The sequence below is a fragment of the Pinus tabuliformis genome, chromosome 3_2 (assembly GCF_031772625.1).
Source record: "Pinus tabuliformis cultivar Carrire ecotype Pingquan chromosome 3_2, CPIR1, whole genome shotgun sequence".
Taxonomy (NCBI): domain Eukaryota; kingdom Viridiplantae; phylum Streptophyta; class Pinopsida; order Pinales; family Pinaceae; genus Pinus; species Pinus tabuliformis.
This window is the reverse complement of record NC_142302.1, coordinates 1,192,151,496-1,192,175,328: the sequence shown is the minus strand read 5'-3', so window position 1 is coordinate 1,192,175,328 and position 23,833 is coordinate 1,192,151,496. Positions and strand designations below refer to the sequence as shown.

The 23,833-nt window shown below is 36.5% G+C and overlaps 1 protein-coding gene across 1 annotated transcript; it reads right to left on the bottom strand.

The window, feature by feature from the left end:
* Window positions 1-13,480: 13,480 nt before the first annotated feature.
* Window positions 13,481-22,203, bottom strand: LOC149184987 (leucine-rich repeat receptor protein kinase HPCA1-like). Its single transcript, XM_089415507.1, has 4 exons — window positions 22,105-22,203; window positions 14,717-14,939; window positions 14,380-14,618; window positions 13,481-13,984 (listed from the first exon to the last, which is right to left on the bottom strand). The coding sequence occupies exons 1-4, from the start codon at window positions 22,201-22,203 to the stop codon at window positions 13,481-13,483; spliced, it is 1,065 nt and encodes a 354-aa protein (XP_089271633.1).
* Between the last annotated feature and the right edge of the window lie 1,630 nt (window positions 22,204-23,833).

The window sequence follows — 23,833 nt, the reverse complement described above, 5'->3', positions numbered from 1 at the left end:
GCATCTCCTTCCCAGCAGAATGGAATTCCTTCTTCAGCTCCCTTCAAAGCATTAAGCACCCAATGATCCAACCTCAAACCAACAGCAATTCTTTGCAATAACAAAATTCCAGCCTCCTCTGACCTCATGGAGAGAGATCTATATATAGGAGTTTTGGGGAGAGGATGAGTCAGCTTGAGGCTGGTATGAAACTGACTAGTGTCCTCTCCCACTTCAGTTCTTGAGTCCACTTGGAGGTTCTTGCTTCCACTTGGAGATTTGGAACCTCTTACTCATCACCAGTCGAATTCCCTGATCCAAGTGTCATTTTGGAAGCTTCCTGGGCATTGACACATTGAGAAATGAGCCTACCACTTGTCCAGTTACGCTCAGCGCAGGTAGCCTTTGTTGCAGTTGACATTCAACGTAGGTAGACAGTGGAGCAATTGAAATTCAGCACAGATGCTCAGTGGAGCAGTTGACATGATCCAGAATTGGCTTGTTTTTGAGTGTTTTCAGGTGGAGAACTTTTGTGAATTCCTGTGGTTTGCTGGCCTTGTTCCTCTAGGGGTAGGAACAACATGTTTAGGGACTTTGGATCCCTTGATTATTGACATTTCATGCTCAGTGATGCAAGGCACAAAAATGTCTATAACACTGGTGGCATTGGAAAGAGGACATAGAGAGCTACTACAGGTCACAAATTCAGAACTAGATGATTAGAAAGTACAGAGATACATCAGAGGCAATATCGAGCTATTAGAAAGTGAAAAAAGGTGTGTAGATTTTTTTAAATTTTTGCTTAAGCTTGGTTTGAAAATTTATTTTGAAGGAATTCAAAGGGCATAGTAGAGCATTATTATCGGTAACTGATGCCCCGAGGAAAGAAAATGCAAACACCTAGTAAGGAACCTGAAAGCTCTAGCATGACTCATGAAGAAGAGGAAGAAATGCTACATGATATATCAAAATTACAAGAACAAGTGCAACAAATGTCACGCTCACAAAAGTTAACAGATGCTAAGATAAATGGCGTGGAAGCTAAGATAAATGGCATGGAATCTAAGATGAATGGCATGGAAGCTAAGATGGACAATTTGAAGATAGATTTGAACACAAATTTGAAGAAAGGCATGGCAGATTTGAAGACAGATTTGACAAATTTTCTACAAGAAATACTTACTAATGGTGAAAAGGTAGTAAAGGAAACTCATGATGAGAACAAAAGAAATGTTAATCATGATTCCATAGACGCTAATGTTGGATCGAAGAATCACCATATTCCAAAAATCGATATGAGGAAGTTTGATGGCAAGGATCCCGCCACATGGATATTACAGATGGAGCAATTCTTCGATCTCAATAATGTGCAAAACACACAAAAGGTACGTATGGCAACTTTATATTTGGAACCAAATCAGTTTGTATGGTATCAATGGCTTTGTTCTCGTAAACAATTTATCACTTGGGCAATTTTTACGGAAGAATTGATAGCACATTATGAGGATACAAAAAGCAACACTTTTTTTAGCCAATTGATAAGTCTCAAACAAAAGGGTTCAATAATGGAGCACATTGAGGAGTTCCAAAAATTGAACATAAGGGTAAAAGATATTCCAGAGGAGCATAGGATTGATGTGTTCATAGGGTCTTTAAAGGATAATATCCAACATGATGTTCGCCTTTGGGAACCTGATTCATTAGAGAAGGCATTCAGGTTAGCAAGAAAAATGGAAAGCAAAATTATGGCAACTAGGAAGCATACCACTCACAACTATAAAGACGGAAGTGTTGTTGCCCCTAGTCTTCCACAACCTACAAGGTTGACACCACAACAATTGGAAGAAAAAAGAGCAAAAGGGCTTTGTTACAATTGTGATAGCAAATACACAAAAGGTCATAAGTGTGCTGAGAAGAAATTATTCTACATAGATTGTGAAGAGGAAGAAGAAAAGGAGCAAGAAAGGTCAAAAGAAGAGGATATATTCCAGGAACAAAGCCTAGATGAAGAACAAATAAATCCGACCATATCTTGTAATGCATTGGCGGGAATTACCACTCCTCAAACCATCAAGATAGAAGGACAAATCAAGAAGAAAAAGGTAATAGTGTTGATTGATTCAGGAAGCACCCACAATTTTATTCATTGTAGGGTAGCAAAAGAATTGAATTGCTTCCTATATCCAGCACCAGAGTGTCAAGTGATGATTGCAAATGGAGGAACAATAAATTGCTCTGGAAAGTGCCATAATATCAAGCTATCCATGGGAGAATATGTATTGACTAGCCCAATGCTTTCCATTCCAATGGGAGGTGTGATGTTGTACTAGGAGTCCAATGGCTACAATCCTTGGGTACAATAGCTTTTAATTTTCAAGAACTTTTCATCAAATTTTCTACGGAAGGAAAGGAAGTTGAATTAAGGGGTATTGCAGGGAAACCAGGAAAGATAATCAGCTCTAATGGCATGACAAAGCTTCTAAAAAAGGAGCAAAGAGGTGTAATTGCACAATTATGTTCGCTAGATGTTTCCACATTGGAATCATCTATTTCTCCAGATCTCCAAAAAGTCCTGGACAATCATTCCAAGGTATTTGAGACTCCCAAAGGTCTCCCACCTATGCGTGATCATGATCATGCTATTCATCTGATTCCAGGAAGTGTTCCTCCAAACATCAGGCCGTACAGATATCCCTATGTCCAAAAAAGTGAAATTGAACGTATGGTTGCAGAAATGCTAGAGGCTGGTATAATTCAACCGAGTCAAAGTTCTTTCTCAGCTCCAGTAGTATTGGTGCACAAGAAGGATGGATCATGGCGCATGTGTCCGGATTATAGGGAGCTCAACAAGCTCACTATTAAAGATAAGTTCCCCATTCCTGTCATTGATGAATTACTGGATGAATTGCATGGATCAATTTACTTCACCAAGTTGGATCTTCGTTCGGGATATCATCAAATCAGAATGAAGATTGAAGACATTCCAAAAACGACATTTAGAACTCATGAGGGTCATTATGAATTTTTGGTCATGCCTTTTGGCCTTACCAATGCACCTTCAACATTTCAAGGTTTGATGAATTCAATTTTCAAACCATTCCTTAGAAAATTTGTGTTAGTATTTTTTGATGATATACTAATCTACAGCAAGTCTTGGAAGGATCATGTTGAACATGTTGACAGGGTGCTACAACTATTGGAGGAGAAACAATTATATGCAAAAAGATCCAAATGTTTCTTTGGAGTCCAGGAGGTGGAATATTTGGGTCATATTGTATCTCATGAAGGAGTTAAGGTAGACCCTAGCAAAATTAAAGCCATTAAGGAATGGAAAATCCCCACATCCATAAAGCATCTGCGAGGATTTCTTGGGTTGACAGGGTATTATCGCAAGTTTGTTAAGAATTATGGGAGAATAGCAGCACCTCTAACAACATTATTGAAGAAAGATTCATTTTCATGGACTTCGGAAGCAACAAAGGCCTTTGAACATCTTAAAGAGGCAATGTGCCAAGCACCGGTCTTAGCTACACCGGACTTCACAAAAACCTTTATTGTGGAATGTGATGCTTCAGGAAATGGAATTGGTGTTGTTCTAATGCAAGATGAAAGACCCATTGCTTTTGAAAGTCGTCCAATCAAGGGAAAGTTTTTAAGCAAAGCTATTTATGAGAAGGAAATGTTGGCAATACTCCATGCACTTAAGAAATGGCGACCCTACCTAATGGGAAGACACTTCAAGGTAAAAACGGATCATGATAGCCTTAAATACTTTTTAGAACAAAGATTATCCTCTGAAGAGCAACAAAAGTGGGTCACAAAGATGTTGGGTTATGACTTTGAAATCATCTACAAAAAAGGGAAGCAAAATGTGGTGGCAGATGCACTCTCAAGAAAGGATGAGGATGTGGAAGCATTGTTGTGTGCCATTTCTATTATCCAACCAGATTGGATAAACGAAGCAAGGGAGGAATGGAAGAATGACGAAGAAGTGTGGGCACTTATTCGAAAGCTACAACAAGATTCCAGTACTTCTGATACATTTAGCTGGCAAAATGATTCGTTATGGTACAAAGATCGCTTATACCTCTGTAAGAATTCCCAGCTAAAACAAAAGATTCTTATGGAATTGCACACTTCTCCCTTAGGAGGGCACTCAGGATTTTTAAAAACTTACCACAGGGTTAAGAAGGAATTTTTTTGGGATGGCCTTAAATCAGATATTCAAAAGTTTGTGGCGGAATGTTTGGTTTGCCAACAAAATAAAGTTGAAACAATTAAGACACCGGGTCTATTACAACCTTTATCCATTCCAAGCCAACGTTGGGAGGAGGTTTCAATGGATTTTATCACAGGTTTACCCAAGTCTGAGGGAAAGAGTGTCATCATGGTGGTAGTTGACAGACTTACCAAGTATGCACACTTTTGTGCATTATCACATCCATTTAAAGCCAGTACAGTTTCTACTGCATTTATGGAAACAGTTCAAAAGCTACATGGAAACCCAAAGATTATTGTAAGTGACAGAGATCCCATTTTCACTGGAAATTTTTGGACAGAATTATTTTCTTGTCTTGGTACTCAGTTAGCTCATAGCTCATCTTATCATCCTCAATCTGATGGGCAAACTGAGATAGTAAACAAATGTTTGGAAGGATATCTTCGTTGCTTTGTATCTGATAAACAGACACAATGGGTCAAATGGTTGCCTCTGGCTGAATGGTGGTATAACACTTCCTTCCATACAGCAACAAAAATGACCCCATTTATGGCACTTTATGGGTATCAACCACCATCCATCACATCATATTTAAGAGAAAATTCTAAGGTTCAGGCAGTGGAACATCACATCGAACATCAACAACAAGTCCTCCAACTCTTAAAGGATAACCTCGTGTTGGCACAAAATAGAATGAAACAACAGGCAGATCAACATCGCAGTGAAAGAAGTTTTGATGTAGGTGATTGGGTATTCCTACGGCTACAACCATATAAGCAAATGTCCCTAAAGCAAGCTAAGAAGGATAATAAATTATCACCAAAGTATTATGGTCCGTACAAGGTGTTGCAAAAGATTGGTACTATGGCATACAAATTGGAGCTTCCTGCAGCTTCTCGATTGCACCCAGTTTTCCATGTTTCATGTTTAAAGAAGGTTATAGGCGACAAGCTCCCAATTCAAACAATATTGCCAGAACTTGACGAGGAAGGAAAAATATATTGGAACCAGAAGCAGTCACAGAAACAAGAACTCGACAGCTACGAAATCGATCAATTTCAGAGTATCTTATCAAGTGGAAGAACTTATCTGCTGAAGATTCCACATGGGAGGATGAGAATTTTATGCAGAAGTATCCAGAACTACTCAAGCATTGAGGACAACACTTTTTTGAAGGAGAGGGGCATGTTGGGTCCCTATAATACTAGTGATTACCCCATTACTATTGTAGTTATACCCCTTATTTATATTGTTGTGCCCCTATTACCCCCTTATTGTTATTTCTGTGCCCCATAGAATCCCTCTATTGTTATTTTTGTGGCTTTATATTATTATTGTTAGGTCGGCTGGATTATATTGTGACTCCTTAGACTCTTATATATAGAAAGGAGGTTTTGTCATTTGAATCATCAAAGAATTGTTCATTTATGTAATGTAAAGGAGGTTGCCCCCTCGAAGAGGCTGAATTCTAAGGCGTTGATCTATCTTTTCTATCTTTTCTTGAGCTGGTTTCATAACAGAGAGGGCCATATAATTATGGAGGGATGGATTTAGTTTCTAAAGGGGTCTCAACTCAATCTACCCAATTGGATGGTTTGTTTATCTTGGATACAGTGAGATTGGTTAAATTCAACTTATCAAGTTCATGACGGTAGGAGAGGGAGGTCAAATAGGGATGGGAATCTTAACAATCCTCCACAAGGAAAATATATGCTTACATGTAAAGGTAAACGAAATGCTAGGGGGCTAATTTGATGCAAAGCAAGGGTGAATTATGCCTCTCTGAATGCACATCATGAGACCGTGTTTAAGATTAGCCATTTTTGAAGCTGCAAGAAGACTAGAGTGTAAGCACAAGAGAGAAGCTAAACATATTGTGGGTTGAGAAGAGAGTCAAGAAGGCACTTTCTGGTTCTTCCTCTTTTAGATTCGAGACACAATATTTAAGATAGTAAAGATAGAGATGGATTGTCAAGCATATGCTGGCAGGGGTGTTATTGGACTGTCACAGTGGAAAAAATGATCTAATGGATAAAATGGATGCTAGCTTCTAAATAAAATTTCAATGTTGAGGATCAACTTGGAAGGGGTAGCTGATGGTTCCCTAAGCTAGGTCAAGTGCTTGCAATGGATTAAATATCAACTTCTTCTGCAAAGTCTCACGAGGATTATGATTATGCAATAAATTCACATGAAAAATTGGAAGTCAAAGTCTAGGACTCATTACAAAGAAGCAGTTCAAATAGTCACCACTAAGTTTTGAATGGGATCTAAAATTTGACTTTCTAAAAATTGAATGAAGTTGGAACCACTCTGAAACAACAATAAAAAATTAATGTTAATATTCAAAATTAAAGTAAAAGTTGACATTATCCTTGTCTTTCCTTTTTGAAAAGGAAAGATAAGGAGAATGTCAACTTTTACTTTAATTTTTAAAAGTAAATATTACCATTATTTACTCGGGTTAGGTTTTGTAGGGCCCCGGGCTTAAGATATTTTTTTTCCTTCTAAGTATTTTTTATTAAAATATTAATATTTGGTGGTAATTAGTTATGTTGTGCTACATTCTTCAGAATTGGTCAGTTTTTTAGACAACTAGTCACTTTGGTGTTTTAAGGTCAATTCAATACAAGACTAGCCTTAGCCAATCTAAACCACCAAACTAGACTAGTACAACTCTAAAACCATTGGGACCAACCAATCAACTAGTTCTAGGCTAGTTCCAATAAGAGTGTGCCCTTCTCATCTTCCTCTCAAGTCGTTTTTTTGGATTCTTTCAGGAATGGTGATTTGGGGAGTGCCATAAACTGTCATACTGTTGTGAGCACCTAAGAAAATAAGTAATTAAGTCTTGACAAATAGAAATTTGCAAGGAACTAGTACAAACATCCCAAAATATATTTAGTGACGACGTTTATGCAAGGAACTCTTACAAACCTCCCAAGATACTTAGTGAGGATGTGTATGACAAAAAATCATCAAAAAAAATTATCCACCCTCAATCATTCCCTCTCCAATTTCACAAGAAGCTCCTACTCAAGTTGCCTCCTCCACTATGGTTATAGTAAGTTCTTGCAACTCTGTGAGCTATAAGAATTTAAAACTTCCTTGGAATTCCTCATTGAAGGAACGTTAGTACATGGATAATGTCAGTGTATGGCTAATATTTCACTCCCTTTTTTGTGTGGACAATTTTGGGCCAAGTGGGGCTCTCCACAGTCTAAGCATTTTATAGGTTCTACAATAAAATTTCCTTTCCCATTTTTGAAGCCTTATGATTGTGTTGCCCTTAGAACATGTTTAAATGTGCTATTAACATTTCTACTATAATTAATCCTGTGAAAAATTTTGGTCCTGGTGTGAAGTTGTGGGGATTTTAACCCATTTCATATGAATTTTGATCTCTCATTTTTCTTAGCAAAACATTGTTTATATTATTTTTCCTTTTGACTAAATTGTTGATGGCACAATTTTTCTTTTCTTATAACTTTGTTTATCATTTTTGGGTTATCTTGTTTAATTTGATTTTGATCTAATAAAGGTAAGTAGCCCAAGTACCTATGTACCTTTTCCTTTTCACCCCGAAGGTAGGGAACATACCTCCAAAGATTTAAAAAATTGGTGGTGAAGTCATCTATATGCATAATTCCCAGTTTTAAATCATGAAACTCCTTAGATTTGTCATGAAAGGATCATTCACATAATTATTTTTTCTTAAAAAACTTCCTTAAATTGTTTCCATGTCATCTCCTTTTTCTTAATTGTTTTATCAGTTTTTGTATTTTTCCACCAAATAGTGGCTTCACCATTTAACTGGTATGTATCTATCGTAGCATTTAGGCCACTGGAATATTGATAAACTTGGAAATACTTATTTATATTCATCAACCATGCTTTTTATTTTTCTTTAGAGTCTCCTTCAAAAAATGGTGGTGTCAGTTTCTTAAATTCCCCTTTCAATTCTTCCACATTTTTAATTTCATTGAAAGTTTTTGTTCATTTTGTTCACTATTGTTTGATGATCCAGTGCCAAAATTATTTCTATTAGTTTCATTTGATGATTCATTTCCTAGATCAGTTGGTTCTCTTTTTTTAATTTTTTTTTATGTTTTGTTAGAATCCTTTCCTCAGTATCTAGTTCTACCTATTATTTTTCAATTATGTTTGGTCATGAATGATTTTTAACAATGCTTGATTTATCCTCTACTTCCCTTCCTACATTTTTAGTTGTTCTACTTGCATCGTTAGTAGGAGCTTGTTTTCAGTTTTGTACTTTTCTATTTCGATTTTCATACTTTTCACAGTTTTCAATAGGAATAATTGCATATCTTGGATATCTTGATTCTTAGAGTTTGGTATTTCAATCTATATCCCTCAACTCGATTTTTTACATTGTTGATGACCACTCTCGTCATGGCTCCCTTGTGGAATTTCTCCTTCTCGCTCCTCGACGATTTGAATTGTAAGAGTGGTAATCAAACTTATTAAGTTTGTTGAATTATTTTCTTTGTTCATTTTATACCCATATAGGTTTAGGTGTCGTAAACCCAGGCTCTAATAACATTTTGTAATACCTATAAAATATTTATTTCTTTTTTTGAGTTTTTATAAAAGGTACAACCTTGTTTGTGGGTTGTCTATATAAGGATACTTTATAAAAATTCACCACATTCCAATAAAAACTTACAATGTTTGTAGTGGCATCGAGAACTCAATATAATTCTGACATTAATTATAAGATTCACTTATTATATATTTGGTTTATTTACTACTTCACTAATATTTGATGTTGAGACACTTCCCTTTCCATGTGTAATGCATAATTCACTTGGTGGTGGCATGTAGGTGTGAATTATAGTTGTTTATAGGAACCTATTTTTATAGATGAGATCTTTTTACCCTGCTTGATTTGGCAACCTCACTGTCTGCTAAGTTAGTTGGTGAGTCGTAATGCTAGTTTAGATTGTATGATATGCCACCTAATGGAAGGATCTCATTCCACCTACATTCAAATCCCCAGCAATGACATAGGTTCACTTTGACAGGGTATACATTATACAAGGTGTTTACATGTTACAATGGATGATAATAGGCATGACACTTGTGTTTAATACTCTCTACCTAGTGTTTTATTCACATGACCAGTTGTTGTGAGGACCATTAGATTATGAATCAATGGAGTTCCCTCTTCTATTCTCGACATGGTGATTATTATGGACTTAATGGTGACTTTTTGGTGTCAATTTGACAAAAAATGATCCAAAATATTGAACCAAGGTACTACATGGATGGAGAATTCCTTGGTAGGTGTACTCAAGGATTAGGGTTTTGAAATACCTCAAGGAATTGGGGCTCTATATTTTGTAATTTTATTATTTCATTTTCCTTTTGGATTTATGTATTCTTTTCTCTCTTACTATTGACTGCCAGTGTTTTTTTGTTTCTCCTTTTAATTCCCCTCCTACCATGCCTGCATTTTGAATCTTTTACTGCCATCAATAGAGATTTCCCACATTAATATTTCTTCCTTACATGGAATGTATATTCGTCCTAACAATATTTACTTGCACCATGTAGAAATTTTAACAAGAATGGACATCACTATAGGTAATCTATGCTTTTTTTATCTCTGTACTTTATTTTTTTGTTTTTATTTATTTTATAGGAACCTAGTTATTCCTGGTGTGGTTTAGGCAAGTGGTTTGTTATTTGGAGGTCAGATTATGATCACACAAGGCTACAGGTTGAGGAAGGGAGGTATTACATCTCATGGACATGCTCCTGAATTTTTCCCCACATGCAATGACCCTTAGGATGATGATGACAGGATGGTTGGTTAATTCCCTTGCTTAGTATTTGCATGAGACTCCTTAGAAGACTTCTATTCACATTTTCTGCATTTAATTTCTTTTAGAAGGTGACTAATTTCACTTGACATTTATTGTTGTAATGTGATGTCAAGAGAGGATTACTACCCTATGACTCTTGTTCTTCATACTTGTAATTTTATTAATCATTTTCCTTGTATAATGGAAAGACTTTTTTCAATTTGGAAATTTTCTATGGTTATTTATAGTTTGGCCTTTCTTTGATCCCTTTCGACAATGGATAGGGTAAGATTGTATTTTTTTTCCCCGTGATTCTTCCATGGAATATGATGATTATTATTTATAGTACCTATAATGGGTAGAATTTCTGATACGAAAAGTAAATAATTTCAATGTAACCCTAATTATACCTTTCCTACATTATATATGTTGTTTCCTCCTTTGTTATTGCTAACCTTTTCATATATGTAAGATGTATGTCTTGAGTGAATAATTACCTAACTAGATTTTTCCTCACCATCTCATTTCTTAGTGTTCGACATAACATACCTCATAGGGTGTCCTGCCTTACCGAAAAACGTCATGCTTAAGGTTGTAATCACCCCTAAATGGATATGCTCCAAGAGTTGTTTTTTATTGCTAAAATTTGACGTGGTCTAAATTGGTTTGACACCACTGTTTTTATGATTGTGTTTTAGCTCTACCTTTAAATGCTACCACTGATAGATTTCCAAGTTATGCTTGTTTTCTGACATTCAAGGGTCAATAATTTATCATAACAACTTAACCAACATTAATGTTTAGTATTTGTTCCCTCTCCATAAGCGTTTTTTGCATCTCTATATTTTAATTTAACGCCTTATAACTTCCTTGTGTCTAGGATACTACATAGGCATTCCTTTTGCAATGTGGGGCAAATTGGTTTTGAGTCTGACCTAGCTAGGAAACTAGAGAAGATTAGAACTACATTTTTTCAAGTAAATACTTATCTTCTAGCATATGGTGTATAACCCTGTCATGTACAAGGTAACCCATTTTCACAACAATATACATTTTGCATCACCCTTCCAATCAAACCATTTAGTTGACTTTTATTCTAATGAAAAATAGGTAATATATTTGATGAATTTAACACTTTTTCATATTATTATTACTCTTGTAGAAATCATAATTGATATTCAATTACTGGACGAGAATTATTCATAGCTAAAAATAATTTCAGAAAAAAATCAAATAAATTGATAGAGAAGCCTAAAAGATTTTAATTCTAACTAAATATTAAAATGACAGTAAAATTCTCAACAATTTAATTTATTAGTAACCTAGCATCAATGGTATCTAATTGTGTTAATTAACCTCACTAGTGCAACTTATGCATAAGGATTGGATGAATCTATAACCCGCTGGGGAGATACAGTTTTATGAGGGATGTTCCACCCATCTGTAATTGATCAATAAACCAAATCTCTTTACAGAGACACCCGCGAGCACAGGTTGTGATTTTATAAAGACGAGCTCCTCATGCCTGTTAATATTCTACAGATTCCACTTTCTAGTAGTAGATGGTGGAAGTCATAGATATAGCCTCATTCTAACACATGTTGTCGTGCTCCCACGACTTGAGAGTTCTTCCCCTTCCTCAGGTGTTTCTCCACTCAGCCTTCACCTATCCCAGACTCATAACATGTAGAAAACCCCCCACTAGCAATTATTTATGTCCTATGACTTCTTCCACCATGAAGATGTATCCCCTCTGTGTTTGGTGGCTCCTTAAACTATCTTGTTTGTCATCCATACAATTTTTTTTTTTGAGTGAGTGTCAATGTTCTTGGACTTTTCATTTGTCTTTCATAGTTTGTCATTAGTCAAGTCGATTCATCTTCTCTGATAACTCTATAAAATCGCAATCCATACTCATTAATTTCACTGATCAAAATGTATATGTTTACTCATTAATTTCACTCATCAAGATGTATATATTTATTTATTAATACTGAAATCAAAATATCTATAATATTGATTACAATATCCGTTTTATTCATGTGTCTTAATTTAAAATAATAATTCACAATATTTTTAAATATTATAATTTAAGATAGTACAAAAATATATTTATTTGTTTTAATATATACAAATTATAATATTGTTATGTTGTATGAGATGAATATTTTTTAATAATTTGAGATTGTTTTTTATTGTAATTACATAAATTTGTTTATTATCTTATACACATTAGTTAATAATAAAACACATTAAATTTAAAATATCAAAACCTTATATAATAAATTTTAACTATTTTAAACAAGCAAGTAAATTATTATATAATATAAATACTAATTATAACATTAATAAACAAACAAAAAAGTTATAAACACTGTACCATAAGTATAAAAGTGAAGAGATAGAAATAATCAATATATATAAAACAGCGAAATATAAATCCATTATATATATCATAGTGCAATATATATACATAATAAAATATAAATCTATTATTATAAATATATTTATTTTAAATATAAAAGAAATTATATAATTACAAATATATAAATTTTAAATATAAAATAAATTATATAATTACAATTATGATTGAAGGTTTATTAATTTTTAAAAACACTTCACCATAAATGTGAATGGACAATATACAAAAATGATTCACTGTGTTATATAAGGATGGAAATAATAATAATAATAGGAAGCTTATGGCGTTTTGGATTGACAGTGAATGGGTGCACTGTTAAAGTACTCCTTACCATAGGTCACTGGTTCAAAAAAAAATAAAAAATAATAATAATAAGAGGTATATATAAATTAAATTACATATAAACTGATAAATTTTTAATTATTAAAAATGATTATATATATATATATATATATATATATATATATATATATGTATTATCATTTATATTTTATATTACCATAGATTTATTTTAAATATGGATTTAATATGAATTTAGAAGGATTCAATTTTTCACTTGTAAAAACAGATATTATTTAAATATTTTATACAGAGTTTTTTTTTTTTTTTTTTAGGATTTTGTAAAATTTTTATTTTTGTAAAAATGAACAAAATTATAATTTTTTAAACCATTTAATCAAACTATTTAATAAGTTTATAATTTACCAACTTTACTTTCTTGTGTTACTCTACCATCATTAAATATTTACAATTAACAAGGATTAAAGCAATAACAGTAATGTGCTTTATCCAAAAACAGAATAGATCTTAAAATGGCGTGGGATCTACACTGTCTGCGCCAAAGTGATATCCAGGGATTTCAAAAGCTGTTCTATACGCTGAATCTTCGACCGAAGGAACAAACCAGTGACAACATACACAAGAGACTATCACGACTTTTTGTACAGCTTTACACCTACTTGCCCTGTCGTTAATCTTTTCTTCGCCATTCGCTCCGTGTGGTGTCTAAAATTTATATGGAGAGAGCTAAGCTCACTTAGGCTCTACGGTGTCGGTCACACTGTATGTGCCACTGTAATGAAAGGAAGCGGGAGAAATTACAGCCCCATAAAGATAGTTAGGATCATCAGCTCCACATGAAAATGCAGCTGTTTCAGACTCATCATCATGGCATGTCACTATAGTTATTGCTGCGTCACATGGCCCTTCCAGGATCGCCTCCAGCTTCTTCACAACAGATCTCATGTTGGGACGATTGGTAGCCGAGTCGGAAACGCAGCGCAGCGCTAATCTTACGAATCGTAGGAGTATTTCAACCCTCAGAGAATCTCGAATGAAGGGGTCAAGAAGGTGGCGTTGAAACGCACTTATTCCACCGATCTCTAGTGTAGTCTTCACCTCATCAACCAGATATATTGCGTCTTCCACTAGGGGCTGCCGAGATGTTAGGATTTCCAGTAATACAACACCGAACCCGTATACATCGCTCTTCTGTGTCGGCTTCCGTGTGACGAAATATTCCGGGTCAACGTAGCCCTGCCCAACCCATTAACGTTCAAATTTTCACAATTAGAGAACAACACTTTAACTTAAAGGAGTTAGACTAAATTACAAGGCAGAGGAGGGAAGATACAAAATTTCATTATATTATGTAGGGTTTTTCTCTATTTATTATATAAAAATTGGATGATTATAATGAATCGGATGAGCTTAAAATGTGATGATAACGATAAATTCAATGAAAAGATATTTAATCTTCAATAAAATTTACTTTAAAATAATTTTGACCTACAATTACACACTAAATTCAACTTTACTTAAAATAAAACTAAAACTCAACCGCACTCAAACGGGAAATAATAAAAATAAAAATAAAACTCAACTGGACTCAATTTGACTTACATAAAAATTAATAGCAGAGATATACTGACCGGGGTTCCTTTGACTTCAGTTTCAACTGGACCTCCATTCGCTGATTCTGGAACGTGTTTAGAAAGGCCGAAGTCGGATACCTTGGCATTCATATTCTTGTCCAGCAAGATGTTGCTGGACTTCACGTCTCTGTGTATTACCGGCGGTTCGGCATGATGGTGAAGATACGCCAATCCCCTCGCTGCCCCGAGTGCTATACGACATCTTTTCTGCCAATCGAGACGAATTCCTCTTTTACCTGTTAATTGGAGATAGAGAAAATTGATCAGATCGTGGCCAAGGAATAATGAGATAGGCAGACAATAAAGAAAATGACTATGTGAGCAAGAAAACTACCATGGAGATTGTCTGAAAGAGATCCATTTGAGAAGTACTCGTAAACTAGCATGTGCTCCCCTTCCTTAAAACAAAAGCCAATGAGTGCCACTAGATTCTTATGATGGACCTGAGACAGCAGTTCTAATTCGGCCTTAAATTCTGAATCAGCCTCGGCTGTTTCGTTCTTCGCCCTTTTCACGGCTACCATCTCTTTACTAACGGGGAGAATACCCTTGTAAACCTGCCATACCAAGCCAATCCAGATTAGTCTGGGATCAATTCTAAGATCATATATTCCAAATAACAATATCCCCTCATTTTATATTTAATTTTTAAATGAAAACATGATTATGAGTTTTGGGATCAATGTTTTGGCTTCCAATTCCAAAATAACTATATATCAAAACTACATCTATTGCAAACTTAGAAAATCTTAAGAAATACTACTTAAGAATTTGGAATTAGTTTAAGATTTTATTACAAGAAAATTTAAATATATAAATAAATTTTAAGTTATGAAAAATTATAATATTTAATATATATATTTAATAATAATTTGAATTTATTATGATATTGATAGGTATATCTATTTTAGAATAATTTTTCCATAAATTTAATTTAATTATTAATAATATCAATAATATCCATAGTTAATAGTTAATTTTTATTTTAACCAAGCTAAAATGTTTAACATACATTAAATTACAACATACATATTTACTCTTAATCGGATCAAATATTTTTTCACTCTATGCTAGTTTGCATATCAGGATATTTGATACCTCTCGGGGGTTAGTAGATCCAGAGTAAAGATGGATCTATGCTGGTTTAATTCCCCCATTTAAATAGGCTACATTCCAGGTGAATACCATGGGTCAATACCATGTGCCATTTTGGTGAATACCATGGGTCAATACCATGTGCCATTTTGGTGAATACCATGGGTCAATACCATGTGCCATTTTTATTTTTATTAATACTAATGTTAGGGTTAATAATGTTTTTTGCATGGTATTAATAACAATCTAGTACATCGTATTTGTCCCATAGTATCTTGCCCATAGGTTTCACCTAAATATAACGCATTTTTTGAGTGTTCCTAAATATAAGGTGACTTATGGAGTAAATATAAAGCCTTCCTCAGGGCCAAGAAGGAGCCTTCAATCCGAAGGGTTCCTAAAGATCATGTCTTGGGTGCGAACCTTCCTTACATCCAAGGGACCACGGACAGGATTGCGAGGATTCTAAGGAAGTTTGATGTGCCCACAACTTTTAGACCCCTCAATACTATCCGTGGCTCCCTCAGGTCTGTGAAAGACCCGATTGACCCTAAGAACATGAAGGGCGTCTATGTCATTCCCTGTTCCTGTGGGACCCCTTATATTGGTGAGACTGGTCGTTCTATCAATGAGCGGATTAGCGAGCATTCGGCTGACTTAAGACATGGTAGGACCAAGTCCTCAGCCCTGGCTGAGCATGCGGGGAAGACTATTCATCATATATGTATAGAGGAGGCTCAAGTCCTTGCCAAGATTGCGCAGTTTCACCATCGCAAATTTAGAAAGGCCCTGGAGATTGAGAAAAGGCCGATCAATCTTAATAGGGATGATGGCTGGAAGATTAGCTGTTGCTGGGTCCCAGCCTTGTCTTCCTAGCCTCCTCATGTCCCCTCTTTTTTAGGTCTTAGGGTTTCTGTTTTTCCCCTCCTTGTATTTTTTCTTGTGGCAGATTTGTCCTATTATTCTAAGTATTTTATGAATTAGTGTCGGGCTTACTAGTGTATTAGACCTTATAAGTAATATTATATTCACCTATTGACTTAGTTAAACTTTATAAATTTTGAATTAATGTTGATTATTTGACCATAGGTTTAAAGGATTTATCTTGGACTTTAACCTAATGTAACTAGATTATAGGGGTTATAATGTATGTTTATTTATTTGATTTTATTATTATTATTAATACTATTAATTTTATTACTTATTTATTTAACTTAATTATTAATTATTTTATTGGGTTTATAAACTATTACTAAATACTAATATTTAGTAATTTAATAAACAATTACGTAATATTATTATTTGGTAATGGTCTTTTACTTTACTTTGATTTTTTAATTTAATTATTTTTATAACTTATTATTATTATTATTATTATTAACAACTTAATTCTTCTGATTATTCTTATTCTCTTCCATCTTATTTGTTTATAAAGAATGGTCCCTTATTACCTTAAAAATATTTTTTAATTCTATAATTTATTAAAATTCTTTATTTATATATTTATATATCTTACACCTAATATAACCAAATTTATATATAAAATCTATTTACCTACTAACAATACTATTTCTTCATTTATATAATAAATAATTTATTATTATTTTATAATTCTTCATATTTTTATTCCTTATCTTACACCTAATATAACTAATTTTATATATTTATATATTATTTATATATATTTATTATTATATGATAATTTATTTAATTTTACTTTATACCTAATTCAACCGAAATTGACCTTGCTCCTTAAGTTAACTTTTCACCCAGGTAACCGTTGGTGTTTCTGCTCTAGCTATTTAAACAGACTAAGCTGGATCTGTTTTTCAACTTGTCCTGACGATGAACCACACTAGTTGGTTCGAAACGCGTCGACAAAAGATTGATTATGTGATCTTGCCGAAGATTTTCTAAACAAAATTGTTTTATTTGTTTACCATACCTCTGGTTTATTTATATTTTTATTAATTTACCATAGCTCTTTTACAAATATGGTATTTGTCCCATAGGAATCACTTAAATAAAACCTCTTTCTTGAGCTTTCATAAATAGAATGAGGGTTATGGATTAAATATAAAAAAAGGTTTTATTTATTTACCATGCCTCTAGTTTATTTATATTTTTATTTATTTACCATACCTTTTGAGTAAGTATAAAAAGACGTTTTATTTATTTACCATACCTCCACTTTACTTATATTTTAATTTGTTTACACCCTTGCATGTATATAAGGTGACTTATGGAGTAAATATAAAAAATATTTTATTTATTTACCATACCTCTCATTTATTTATATTTTTATTGATTTACCATACCTCTTTTATAAATATGGTATTTGGGCCTTTGGCCCATAGGATTCACTTAAGTAAAACCTATTCTTGAAAATGGGCGAATGGATTCACTTAAATAAAACCTATGCTTGAAAATGGGCAAATGGAAGGTTGTAACTCCTAATTTCAAGGGCTAAATTTACCTTTTTTACCCTCTCCCTTAAAACAAGGTGGGCGATTTGAGGTGATTTGTAAAAATGTACTATGATACAAAATATTCGCCCACTAAAAATTTAAAACCCCTTAATTTCACCAAAGGGCGAACATTCGCCGCTAAAATTTTCTATGGTGCCTCTGCCCTAAACACACCTCCGTTCACAATCTCAACACTTCACCAAAAGACACACCTCCATTCACAATCTGCCCTAGACACACCTCCGTTCACAATCTCAACACTTCACCAAAAGTTACACCGTGCACACTTGCACAACGGGCGGGCGCTCACCCGAGTCACCCAAGCAACCATGCCAAGTCGTCGCACAAACCGGGTGCCCACCAACATTTCACCATCGAGCGCTCCGTCGCATAACCCGGGCGGCACACACCTGTGCACGGCCTACTCCAACTGGCGGGTGACCTCCACCTGCGCTCTTCACCCAAAACCAAGATGTGCGTTCACCTCTGTGTGGCCTTGCCCAAGAATGGCGCATCACCCAAATCTACGCCCTCCTATCTTGCTCCATCCACCTTCTAGTTCTCCGTACTCCTCTTTACATGTTTGACTGATGAGCAAGTGTTGAAATGAGCTCCAACGCTCTCCCAATATATATGAGCATTGGGCAAGGTCGCAGCTACCCAGCCGACCTGCCCATGCTCTTAAACGCACCCATACTTCTCCACAATTCACCGTTGGCTTTTGCTTCCAAGTCGGGTCGGCCCGTGGGCAACTCTCCATGCTCCCATGCCTATATACATGCCTCACCCTCCTTCTACGCACTCGCATAACTCGCACACTAAGTCTGAGCTTCGCACTTCACTTATCCCAGTTGCTGGTTTGCTGCCGAATGCGGTCGCACTTCAGGTGGAACCGCAGGTCATAACATCCTCCTCCACCTGAAGTCATTGTCATCCTCGACAACATACCATCCTGGTAGCCATCCACCAAGATCAGTAACAACTGTCTCATCCATGATGTCAACTCCTCCACATACTGCAACCATCTTTGCAACATATGTAGAACCACTGTCTCCATCATGTCTCGTCCCGGCAACCATCTATCACCAAGTTCACCATACCAAGGTATACACCCCATCGGTATGTCATACATCAGAAATCATCTCAATCCATGACCACCGACTACCTTGTCGCAATCTCCACATGCCGCTCCCCATCGTGGAAGGCTGGCCTTTCCATCCAAGCTACATGCTTCTTGCAACCTCTCGTGTCGACCTCATCATGTGTCGTCCTTGTGTGAACTACTGCTATGATACTCCAACATAATGCTAACACATCTCTGCACCTTGTCAGCCCCCATGTCGGAACTAGTCAGGTGATCAGTCCAACTATCACACTCAAACCATGAGAATGCACATCCTCATGCCACCATCAGTCGTTTCTCATAACATTCTGTCACATCTTCAACTCGATCAAGAATCCATCTCCATACAAGTTTAAGCCATGCTCAGGTCCATGAAGTAGTCCCCATCTCATCTACAACATGTTGTCCATGATGTTTGGTGTCAATGTGCTGCCTGAAATCAGCCACATCTATCCCAACGTCATCATCCATATGTGTGCCTCTTCAACATGAAGAGACCATCTCGTCAAACTCCAACTCTCGATGTGCCATATCTAGGTCCATGAAGCAATCCTCCATCACATCTGCATGTGCCATCCCTCAAGTCTGCCATAGAAACAAGTATGTACCTATCTCATCTATCCATGTGGTGCCCATGATCATAGATGAATCAACTCCCATGTGTCAAAAGTGGTTAAGTCTCGGCTCAACCCATGTCCAAGTGTTTCCACCAAGGCATCATCATCGATGTAACTCCATCACTCCAAAGTCTCTCATATTGATCCTCCACATCAAGTCACTCTTCCAAGCCACACCCATACATGTACTTGAAAGTATGCAGCCCATTCTACATCAAAGTACCTGACCTCAGCTCCTCAATGCATCAGATCCTCCAAGTCCACCATATATGAAGTCCCTAGAAGTCACAACCTCATGTCATCATGAGCTCCATGAGTCATCTCCAACCAACATCTTAGCAAACATACAAGTCTCGGCCCAAAGGTCTCTGCAAGATGGCTTAGCTCTCCATGTAGTAGGAATGCTCCATAGTCTGCTCACAACTCCATCCAAGTCCATGGCCTTGTTGTACAAGAGTGCACAATCTCTCCATCGGCTCATAAATAATAAGTCTCCATGTCACACTAGCAAATCCACCTGCATAACATCCCTGCCTTGGCACTCCTCATTGGATGCCCATAAGTGACACCGCTACAAGTGCTCCTGCATAATGTCCTCGCATAATACTGCCATGCTCCATGTCTCCAACCTGATGTCCATGACTAAGTTTCCCATGTTGTCCAACCAGGTAGACTCGTCACAACAATCGGTCATCCTCATCCAAGTCTGCAATCTTCGGCCTAGTGAACTCGGTCACCCAACCATATCATCATCATGAGTCCCTTCCATCATAGCTCCCCCACTAAAGGTTCCACCAAGACTTGCTCTTGGTTTCGGCCATGAGAATTCCACCCAAGTATCATCATATCCCAAGTGTGTGCCCTCTTCAATCTATCAATGAGTCATGTCGGGCACTTAGCCAATTCTTCATGTGGCTAAAGCATGACCCAATCCTCCGTAATGATGATCATGTTCCTCCATTGTCACAGGCCTTTGTACCTTCTACCATAAGGTAACAAACAACCCCAACAAGTCCTACAACAATCAACAATCCTTGCTTCTCCATACAAGGTCTCATCATAGACATCCATGGTAAGGTCCTCCCCAGCATCGGCAAACTGATTTTACCCTTCCTTGCATATGGTCCATCTACCAAATGCTCAAATGAAGCACAAGTATCAATAGTACTTACATCATCATCATCATCATAAGGCTCCTCCATGTGAGTATCATCATCCATCCATGTCTGCAAACTGCACGATCTTGGTCCAACTTGATCGATCTCAAGTTCATCCTCCATCGTTGTCACATCTACAACATCCTCAAACATCACAACTTCCTCTTCCTTGTCAGCACAATCTGCAACTTCATCCTGCTCCATTGTCCAACCAAGTTGAAGAAGTTCGTCTTCAACATTCTTTTCCAATACTTCAAGTTCCTTTCAAATCCGGGGATTTTCCTCTTTCATCTGCTTCAACCTGTATAAGGTAAGCAAGAGCTTCCCTTTGCATTCTTCCAAACCTGCCATGCCTTGTCATTCATCTTGGCCCAAGCTTGAAGCTTCTCCTCTGCTAAACCTATTTCACCATTCACCAGCTTCACCAAGTTCTCTGCAACCATGAACCAGCCCTTGTTCCAATTGTATGTGAAATCAGCTTCCTTCACCTACAAGTACCTGCTTCCAGTGTCATCAACTGTCAAGTGCTTACACACTTGCTTCACCCAGCTCTCTACAAGACTTCTCCAAGTCTTCAGACTAGCTCTGATACCACCTGTCACAAAGTGTAGGTGCGTATCAGCTTCAATGCTTCAACACTAGCACCAGCTCCCCGGCACTAGCTCTGATACCACCTGTCATGCCCCTACACCTGCAGTAGTCTTTTAACTGCTTATAGCGAGGTGCAGCACTACTAATCATTTTCTTTTCACCAATACTTACGATTGTAGACTACGCCTAACATTCTGTACTTTTTTTTATTTTCGTTACCAAGTATTATTAATGTGTTCCTTTATACAAGTGAAAGCCCATAACATTCACATAAATAGCATTATACAAGAGAAATGCACAACAATATAGAGGGAGGGGCAATTCCCTGCAATATGAGTCTGCCCGAATCAATATATTATACAATTTCCACTTTTTACAAAGCTTTACAACTTAAATCTTAGGAAACCCCAAATTTACACTTAGCCAATTTTCACAACTTTGGCAAACTCAGTTGCCCAGCTCATCGGAACCTCCGCACGGTCGCCGCATGACTCACCAACACTTTGTTCACCTCGTCGCACAATCGTGTTGTTTGCCCAACTTGGGCACGCCTCCAAGTCACCACACATGGGCGCCTCTGCTCGAGACACACCTCCATTCACAATCTCAACACTTCACCAAAATTTACATTGTGCACACTTGCACGACGGGCGGGTGCTCACCCAAGTCACCCAAGAACCCGTGCCAAGTCGTTGCACAAACTGGGCGCCTACCAACGTTTCACCGTTGGGAGCTTCGTCGCATAACTTGGGCGCCACAAACCCGTCCATGCCCTACTCCAACCGGCGGGCGACCTCCACCTGCACTCTTCACCCAAAACCAAGATAGGTGTTCACCTCTATGCGGCCTCGCCCAAGAACGGGCACATCTCCCAAATCTGCGCCCTCCTATATTGTTACGTCCACCTTCTAGTTCTGCGCAATCCTCTTTACAAGTTTTGAAAGGAGCTCTAATGCTCTCCCAATATATATGAGCATTGGGCAAGGTCGCGGCTAACCAGCCGACCTGCCCATGCTCTTAAACACACCCATACTTCTCCACAATTCACCGACGACTTTTGTTTCCAAGTCGGGTCGGCACATGGGCAACTCTCCATGCTCCCACACCTATATACATGCCTCGCCCTCCTTCTACGCACTCGCATAACTTGCACGCTAAGTCTGAACTTCACACTTCACTTATCCCAACCGCTCGTTCGCTACCGAACGCGGTCGCACCTCGAATGGAACTGCAAGTCGTAACACCGTGTAACACGAGTACGATACCACCGCCATTGCCAATTCTGGTAGATATAAAAATAAAATAAAAAAAATATAAACCTGTGAGATAAAACTTGAAAATATTTAGACTTTTCTAATTATAATTTTTCCCTTAACAAGATTTATTATCAGCATTTATTTCTCTCATTTTGAATCTAAGATCAATAAATCGTACATGACGAGCGAATCATACCTATACTTTTGGTCAGATGAGTTTAAATAGTTTTCTAGCTTTATTAATTTAATAATAAAGGGTATTTTAACTTATGCTTTTTCTTTTTATTTTTATTTTTTCTGGATATGGTTAGAAATTAGGTATGGGTTTTCTTAGAAAAAAATAATTTTAGCGGAGAGGCAGAAGGGAGAGGTTTCATGAGGCTTGATTTAGGGAAGTTAAGGCTTAATAATACATAGAATTTATGGCAAAAACACAGAGTAAAACTGAGTAAAGCTTGGAGCAACTTTCATGAAATACATTCATGAGACTGCGGCTCGTTCACCAAGTAAGAAAAATGTTTACATTGATTTACACTTCTCACAGAATAACACAAGTAAAGCACAGTAACTATTGCTTTCACACTTCACTAGGGTTGGGGAATAATAGATAGTAAAACAAAGTAACAGTTGTTTTCACGGGCGCCCCAAAATTTGCTCCACGATTTTCTTAGTTCTCTAACTTACCCAACCTCTCTTTCTCTCTAACACAAAATGACTTTTACATCCATATTTATTTCAACATACAACTTTACATTAATACATGACAGAGAAAAATTATTAATAGGTTGTTGTTGTTGAGTGTGAGCAAAATAATTAATACGTCGTTGTTGAGTGTGAGAAAAATAATTAATAAGTTGTTGTTGTTGAGTGTGGACAGTAATCATGCAAGTTTTTCTGGAGTATGGGTAATATTGGTGCAGTAAATGCTTGCTTATATTTACCAAACTGCATTGAAAGCCTTAACTTCGATGATGTGTTGTGGAATGGTTCACACGGTACTTCTGTTCTAGCTTTAGTCCTTCCATCTTCAAACAAAGACGCAACCTAAAAAAAAACTTCTGGAAAGTATGGTTTCTCTCAAAGTATTTATTGCAGTGGTTGGCATTAATATTTCCAACACTCCCCCTTAATCACAATTGTCGTC